Below are 9,090 nucleotides of genomic sequence, written 5' to 3'. Positions count from 1 at the left end.
ATCCCTGACAATGTCAACTTTGGCTGTCACCAAGCACCCTCAGCAGCAAAGAAAGAAAATGCCCAGGAGCTCTGAAAGGAGAAGAAACTGCTCTAGCAAGAACTAGCTGGGTCCAAGCCTTCCTGGCACCCACTGGTAAGCCACCCCCTGCCACAGACCACTGGGACTGGAGGGAGCTGTGGTTCAAAGCCAACAACAATCTGCAGCCACTTCCAGGAACACCCAACTCAATTAGTTCCTGTTATCACTAACTGCAAGGACAAGCTACGTCCCAGGAACGTGCTCAGCTTCCTGGCAACACACCCCATGCTCTCGCCACCTACCCCTGGGGCCATGCCGCACCTCTTGTCCTCCACAGCATCGCTGTCTGCCTGTGTCTCGCCAGTCAGGCCACCAAGTCTTCAGGCCTTGCTTCAGCTCTCTGGTGCCTACTCCAGCTACTGGGCATGGGCACACCATCATGATGCTCAAGCACAGAATTTGCTGCTTGTGTCTCCTGCTACTCTCAGCCTTCTGCTGCAACAGCCAGTGAGAGAAATGAAGAACAGAAATCCATCATAGAAGGAGGGGCGGGGAGGGTGAGACACATGCAACCTCAGCCATCTCTCTTAGGCTGGAACGAAGGCACCAAAATAACCTGCTTCAGCACTAGATGGGGACAGACTCAGTCAGACCTTCTCACTCAGGCACATGGCAGAGAGGCAGCTGTAGCTAATAGCTTTGTCCCTTGGGGCCAAGAGCAAGGAAGAGATCTCTGATTGACAGAATAAACCAAAGCAAAGTACACCACTAGCGGATGCTGAGCGGTTTCCATGCACAATGGAAACAGCTGGCTGGGCTAAGGCAGCTCTCGCAGAAGGAGAAACATGCTCGTTTTGGCCATACAGCACATTTTGGCCTATTCTGGAGTGTCTCCTTCCCCCACACCTCTCTCATGCATACACACTGCTGATTCAACAGCCTGCAATGCTTAACACCTTCAGCTGTGGCAGCAGAACTCAGTGAAGAGTTGTTGTGCTCCTATTTGAAATACTGAGGTGTTTCTCCCACCCCCTCCATTCTCCACCTCCTTGTAAATGTCAATTAAAAAGGGGCAGGGAGGAGAAGGTTTTGGAGAAGAAGTACAAGGGACAAAACTGGAAACACAACCCTCACTGACTTTACTAGCATGCAATCTATGTAACATTAATATACAAAGCCTGTTTACCTTGGCCTGGTCTATGACTATTATATCACATCATCCCCAAAACAAGCCACAGAATTAAAATCTGTACAAAATAAAAAGTATGCATAAAACTCAACAATTTTCTTTACATTAGTACTGCATAATAAAGCATAAAACCAGCAGGAGGTGACCCCAAAATTCCATCCACAGCAGCTCTTGCAGGATAAACAATTCCACATGCTATCAGCAGCGACCAAACTAACCCCTGTCCCATCAGTCCAAAGCCAGTTCTTTAAGGAGCTGCACACATTCCACTTTCAAGGTTTTGCAGCCTCATCTTCTGTGCTGAGCCCCGGCAAGTGCTCAGCACTTCCCCAAGTTCACACTGCTCTGCTCTTACCACACAGAAGACTTAAAAGATGAACAACCAGCTGAATGAAGAATAAAGACACAGTGGAAGTATGCACTATCCCCACCCACACGCCAGGAGTTTTCAAGCGCATGCTCTTACATAGAACTGAGTTACGGACGCATTTCAATAACAAACACATGACCTCCAGCTGGAGCACGGGTACACAGGGAGAGAGGCTCAGGTCTCATTGCCGTAACTTGATGCATTTGAGCACCATGTGCTCAGCCTTTGCCACGAACGTACTCAAGGCAAGAGAAACCAGGGAAGCTCCAACAGTCCTGGAGAACATAACCACCCTGTCAGCCCCAAAGGCTTGTGCAACACTCCTCTTCAATCACCCAGGCCACTAGCCAGGCTGCAAGTGCCACCTCCCTGTGCAAAAAGTGTAGACCTGCCCTATGACACTAGAAACAGCCATTCCAGTGACTGCACAACCAGCATTTCTAGGCTTGGTCCCAGAGAAATGATGGGCTGAGGGAACCAAACGTGTCAGTCTTGTTGCAAGGCAAAAGTGTACACACAGGAAGGTACAAGGGTATCTGTTCTGGCTAATGCTCATCCCAAACAATAATGCTGTCAGCTTCCAGAAAGAAATCAACAGTGTCTTGGCTACATGGCTGTGCAGAAAGTAACTTCTATCTTCACCCCAGTTCAAAGTTGTGCCTCCTGTAGACTTCAACCAAACTAGTGCTTTATGCACCTTCACAGGACTTAATGCACTCTTCTGCAAGCTCACGGCAGGTGACCAAGTTCGTCCATATCCCACAAAGGCACCTCACTGGGTTGCTTCCTCTTTCTTCCCCCGAGAGCAGCTACTGTGCCTCCCTGCCCAGGTTTGCAGCAAACCCGCACCTCCACCCTGATACTGCACTAATTACCAAGCAAGGGGATTGGGTCAGTTAGCTGTACTGTTGCCAATACAGTCAGAAAAACCCATCCCCAGCAGCAGTCTCTTGTGCACTGCTCAGTTTTACACACGGGCCTCGGAAGGCAGCTGCAGCATTGTTCTGCCTTTGACAAGCTACTGGTGGTACCAGCTGGAACTTGGCCAGGCGACACTCAAAAGTTGTCCTGGCCCAGGAGGCTCTTGCCATACAGGGGTCAGCTCAGGCTAACAAGACTGCAACAGGAAGTTGAATCGGTTCACTCTGTTAATGCATGACATTTACCCAAAGATAACATTTAGTCCTTCCTAAGGGCAGAGTAGTACAGCCGTCACTTTGCACTGATCTGCTAGGCAGGATCACTGAGCAGCGTTGTTAACTGAGACTAGATTAAAAAGCAAGCTATCAACACAAGGCGCTACAGAGCCTTCACTTGGTATTACTCCACCCCAGATCTACCAGCACAGCTCAAAATATCTATTTCTTTGTAATAAACAATGGAAAAGGCTGGGGGAAGTGCTAGGACTACTACTAGTTACTGCTTGGATTTCCATGGGAAACCAGTACACACAACAGCCCTTTTTACTTCCACTGAAGAGGTTTTGGCAACAGACATGAAGACGACAATTGCCGTTTGTCCTGCCTCTGCACAGGGCTCTCACAGTACATATGCAAATCTAGTCATCAAGTACAAAATAGCCAATTTACAATACCTGATTGGATTTTTAAGATTATATTGTGCATAAGACTAAAGTTGGGGGTAAGTTTCTCTAGTGCAAGCAGGCAGATCCAAACCTTAGATCACAGCCCCTAGGGTTTCTCCACAGACCCCGGGAGGACCTGTAAACTTTGTTTTGCCTTCACTGTCAACAGCATCTGTGAGTTCTGTTTAAACCGGCAGCACCCATGGCGAGCAGCTCACTGCGGAGAGGAGCACGTTTACATCAGTGCAGAACACAAAACAAATCTGTGGCATTCAAAAGATGAGGAAATGGGGGTGGAAGTCCTCTGGGCTGCAGCCATCTTAATTGTCTAAACTGAAAGGTGAGTGAATGAAAGCCAGCTCTGTGTGCCCCTGCGTCAGCCGACATGTGCAGAGCAGCTGCAGAAGTGTTTACACTAAAGATGTATCCAACTATCTGGAAGTCAGTTACAGGAACGGCTCCATGTAGAAATCCCAAGGTTTGCTAGCACACAACTGTTCTTCCAGCTGCACAGGAGTGTAGTGTAGAAACAGGAGGGATGTCCAGTGGCCAGTAACCCTTCACCGCAAGCATCCAGGACATCCCAAGCGCCAGGCACTGCTGCCAAGGGTAGTACTATGAGGGCACGCAGGATTCCTGAGACAGATCCCAACGCCTGTCAGAAGTCAGAATTCGAGTGAAGTATCAGATACTCAACAAGTTTGTTACATCTGAATGGGTCAGCTTAATTCAACATCAGATGGCTCAGGATAGCCTCTGCTGGCAGCCAAAGAGCCATTTGTTCAAACAACTCAAATCGCTATTGTTTATAGTGGGGGGGGGGTGGGGGGGGTGGGAGTGGTTGTTACAGTTATCCTTCATTCAGCTATACTGGATGCAGCCCCAGAGGCTGGTGGAGATCTGGGAAGCCCTGACAGCTCCTGCAGCAGGAGGTGCAGTGTTCTGTCCTCTAGTCTTCACTCCGAGTAATGCATGATTGACTCCACATAGTTCCCTGGAAAGAGCCCCGTCACTCCATTCATGACCCCCTCATACCAGCCGTCATCATTTTTCTTGATGACATAAATGATGGCACCTTCCTGAAATGACAGCTCATCTTCTTTGTCCTTCGTGTAGTCATAGATCGCCACCACTAGGAAAGAACAGAGCATGACTGTTAGGAAAGGTACAGGGAGGAGGAAGAAAATCAACCTAGCTCATACAAAGTTCTCCATGTTCAAGGCAATCTCGGAGAACTGCATTGCCTCACCTCTATGTGCACAGAATGACCTGCTGAGAGGGGCAGTTTCTTCCAACCCCTTTTATAAGAGCTCATCCTTTGAAGCACGTGAGCCAGGACTACTTTAATTCTTCTACTACCACCACCACAGGAAAAGTTTACATAATAAACTGGAATTTGGTGTGGAATGATACAAGGAGGTGGATGTAACTCCACACGGCTATGACCACTCAAACCTACTCCAAGATTCATGTGTTAGATGTATGTGCAAAACCAGATCTCTGCACCGCTAGTCATCAGGGAGACATGGAAGAGGGAGAGTAATAAGAGTTCTCTTTGGATCACAGTAAGAATGAGCCAAAGCTAACATCCCAGATTCCATCTACCTTAGCTACCTCCACATTTAAATCTGTAAAATGCGTACATGCAGCCCCAGTAGCTAGAAGTCACTCCCAGAATGTACAGTGCCAAGGTGGGCGAATCCCAGTCAGGAGCTAGGAAGTAGTAAGGTGGTTCTCTGAAACAAAGCGTACACCTACTGTATCAGGACATTTTTCTTACAGCTGCAGAGTATTTTACTGAAGGCACGAAACCTGTTAGGAAAGTCAAAGAAATTGGACAAGGACTGGCAAATATTAAAGAGACCATTGCCCTGAAATGGCAGAAAACAGACATCAACTTGATATGTTTTTCCATTCGCAGTCCTATCATTATGTGTTCCATTCTGTATTCCACAGAAAATTAGCTGTGCCAGACTCTGAATACTTTAACAAAGAGCATCAGTCCCTGCTTTGAGCACTTGGCAATGAAACCTGCAGTGCTGCCATTGAAACAAAATGGATGTTGGACAGGGATCCTAAAATCTTGTACTGGGGATAGAAGGGAAGATACTGTAAACCAAACCAAGGAGGAAAAAAAACCCCCAAACTAACAGCATGTGTTCATGAGCACAGTGTCCAAGAGTCCTACTGAAGTCATTGTTCTTGTCAAAAGAAAAGAGGTCATTTCCTTTTGAGAGAGCAAAGGAATCAATACAAATTGGGAAACCTGGATCCTGAAGAGATCATAAAGTAAAATACACAAATCAATCCTGGTGGAGAATCGGAGTAGGTACAGAGAATTTTTTTTTTTTTTTAAATAAATCTCCCAAACAGGAGATTTGTATCCTTTGAGCAGAACATATTTAAAAAACACATGTCCCTGGCTCTACACTTATATGAGTATGGTTGTTAAGTAATTCATTCTAACTAGTTTTAGACATACCATTCTAAGGAAACAAAACACAAATGAGTAAATTTTTAGCTTGAAAAACAGAAGTCACTAAATGAACATGATACATTCAAAGTCCTTCAAAACTCCTTTTTAACTACTCTCTATACCTGTTCATTTAAAAACATTTCTTCCTAGATTCACTGTGCTGCTGTTCTTCATTCTCTTGATAATAATAATCCAAGGATCACGGTAACTTCCAACTCCTTTCTTTCTCATTTTTGAGTACACTCTAGAGTCCCTTCTGATACTGACTGGATTCATTATTTCATAATCACAAGTAGGACACTGTTCCCTCAGTTTGTAATGAAAATTTGCTTCTTGTTAAGCCTCTTACAAAGTCACCTGAAGCCTGGTTTTGGTTTTGCATCACCACTGCTTCTTCCTGCATGGTACTTTTGTATTGGCAACATTCCTCTCTCTAAAAGGTTGTTTAATCCTCCTGTCTGTAGTCCCACCAGTTCAAGCTGTGTGCTTGTCACGTACCACAAGTTACCAGGAGCCCAGGCCAGTGTTGCAAAAAGGCTCTAGATGAGACAGGAAGCAGCGATACTGACTCAGGAGGTGGCATTCTTCCCTGCTAGACTGAGCCAGGAACTCTTTTAATTTCAATGCAGATAGGAAAAACAGAATTACTCATTTAGGTTCATATTCTTCTCATCAGGGATCTTTGCTTCTTCAACAGTTACACACAGTTTGGCTAAATTCCGTTACATCAAACTGACCACAGATGTAGGCCAAACTGATTATCCAACTGAAATCTAGTAGCTGTGACCACATGCTTTCTCTATGTGGTATAAAGTCAATTTTTCCTTCCAGATAGCCATTTCTGTTCAGCTATTTCGCAAAGTTGAGACATTTTCTTACCTTTTCATGCCACACACCCAGACACACAGCTGAATGGAAAACTGCAGTGTGCTTTGCTGGACATTGCTGGTTGGGTGTTGCTATTACAGCCATGTGGTACCATCCTCATGTTCAATGTACCCAGTAACTGTATCCCACCTAAAAGCTTCTCTGTCTGTTCAAAATGGATATGCTATTCACTTCCTTCCTCAGATGTAGGTTAGAGCATGTCTTACTGTTAAACACCACCTCCCACACTGCACAACCACTTTAAGGACAGCATCATACTGAATCCTATCTCATCCCATAGCAACCCTCTGTACTGACACCTCCTTCCAGCAGTTTTGTCTGCTTTGAAATGTGTGGCACAGAGTAGCACTTACAGGAACTTAAAAGGAGTTGCCATAGGAATAATTATTTTGCAGAAGATAAAGCATTATTACTTCACAGCAGGATAAGTATACACATTCTTTGAGTATGAAAGTCCTCTCTTAGCATGGGGCTTTCCATTAATTTTAAAGCTTGTCTGCTATAAAGCTGAGCACTTCTCCCCCAACTCCAGCAAAGCAGTCAAATCTCAAGACATGGGCTGAACAGAAGTAGAGCTATCCATATAACTACAACAGAAACCACACCTATGACAATATCTCTTTTTTAATGGTGTCCACAAAAAAAGTAGTTTTACTACTATTTAACAGTTCTTCATACATTGCAAGCACTTTAAATTTTTATTACTTTTATGAGTGTTTCTAAGAACAGACGAACCTTTCAGATGCTTTAGTCCTCTAGTTTTCAAAATACAGATCAAAATTATGTTTTTGCATGGGACTCTACATCAGTACAAGAGAATGTTTGGTTTCCTATACTTTTGCTTTTCTGCAGGAAAAACGTGCTGACTAAAAGCCTGACTTTCTCCAGATTATCTTTAAAGACTCCCACTACAGTTTTTGTATCCCATGTGATTTTCCCTATAAACACCAAACTACAAGTGCCTAGACTGTCTGCCAAGACGGAACAGATCTGTGCATATATGCACCTATATAAATTGTTTTAGTTTACAAGCTTATAGAAGTCACACAGAAAAGCAGATCAGAACAGTACGCTATAATTCAAATCCCATCGTTTCTTCAAACAGAAAATTGTCTTTCCCAGGCCACGTGCCACATGATTTCACGGCTTCTCTTCCCCACAAACAGACTCCCCCACGCCCTTTGCATTAGTATGAGAAACTACAAACAGGCAATGCACATCAGGGTCCTCTTTTTTTCTCTTTTGCTCCTAGCTGAAATGCCACTGAGGATTTGCTGAGGGCCAGGTGGCAGGAATAACAGAAACATAACAAAGATAGTGATACAAATGTAAAATTAGGCTAGAGTGTCTTAATGCCTGCAAAAATACAGAGGGAAATCTTGAGACTCACTCTCCTATCAAAAAGTAACATGCCTGCCAAACTTCATCGAGCACAAAATACATCAACCACAATGAAACAGAGCAGATACTGTGCATTCCTAAGATTGCCTGATAGGGAGGAGTTTGTTAAGTAATGCAGCACATCCAGAATTTCCTGAAATTACCTGTACTGGTCCCAACCTGAAGAAATTTGCCATCCTCCCCCCCCCCCCAAAATGCAACATCAGGAACCCCACCCCAATGATGGGGTAATGTCAGGTAACTACTATGAATAACAGCAATACCCTCCGAACTGCATAGCAAGAAGAGTACTTTGTATGAGATCCCTGTTTTCCCGGTCTTCCCTCATGGAAATGAGCTTCCCTGACAAGAATCAGCTGAAGCAACTTTTAATCAAACAAAGAGCCTGTGTGCATCAACAGAATAATAGTGACACTTGCTGTCAATCAGGGGCCTGGAGAGGTCAATAGATAAAGCGAGTCATGTAAACACCTACAAGTCAGCCACTTGGACAAGTGGTCTCAGCTTGTCAGCAAAGCTGGGGTACTGCTTGCACTAAACACTAAACACTAACACCAGCTAGACAGAGGGCAGGGGAATAACAACAAAAACCCTGTCACATATTCTTCCACCTCCCTCAGGAACAGTAATATTTTATTTTGGCTGGAGTTGGCAGAAGATGCCTCGTCCATCTTCTTTTTTTCCTTTTCCTCCCCTCAAGTTCTGCACTGGGTTTATCTTTGCGGCATTCTTGACTTTTTTTCCTTGATACAGTCTGAGTGCATCTAACGGTCACTCAGCCGAGAGGCCTGGTTGCTTGCAACGTTAGATTTTATATCACCCTTTACTAAGAGCTACATTGACCCTGTTTCACAGGAGAACACCAGGCAGTAGATGTTTTCATATTCAAGTGCCCCTAAGCCACTTACCTACTCAGTTTATTTTACCTGTAGTTTTACTCCAGCATGCTTCCACACACCTGCTTCAGAACTGGAAGACCTCTAGATGCAGCCATGCCGCAATGCCTCAGTCAGTCAGTCCTACACGGACCCAGTGCTTTTTACCTCAGCATGGCCCCACGCTGATGCAGCACTGCAGCTTCCAGAGCCCCAGACACACGTTGCCACGCTTCTCCAGATGCACCCATGTGTTCGAAGTTCAAGTGCAATGGCAGCACTGAT

General features: G+C 45.0%; 1 protein-coding gene across 43 annotated transcripts in view; it reads right to left on the bottom strand.

The window, feature by feature from the left end:
• Window positions 1–4,121: 4,121 nt before the first annotated feature.
• ABI2 (abl interactor 2) overlaps window positions 4,122–9,090 on the bottom strand; it is a gene marked incomplete at both ends in the record, with an annotated part of 67,303 nt that continues 62,334 nt past the window's right edge. For all 43 annotated transcript variants that reach the window (XM_082001659.1, XM_082001681.1, XM_082001697.1 and 40 more), the window contains one exon: window positions 4,122–4,297. In XM_082001659.1, the coding sequence (XP_081857785.1) occupies window positions 4,122–4,297 (176 nt within the window). The remainder of the gene's footprint in view (window positions 4,298–9,090) is intronic.

The sequence above is a fragment of the Phaethon aethereus genome, assembly GCF_964289735.1.
Source record: "Phaethon aethereus genome assembly, chromosome: 6".
Classification (NCBI taxonomy): Eukaryota; Metazoa; Chordata; class Aves; order Phaethontiformes; family Phaethontidae; genus Phaethon; species Phaethon aethereus.
This window is presented reverse-complemented; position numbering and strand designations above follow the sequence as displayed.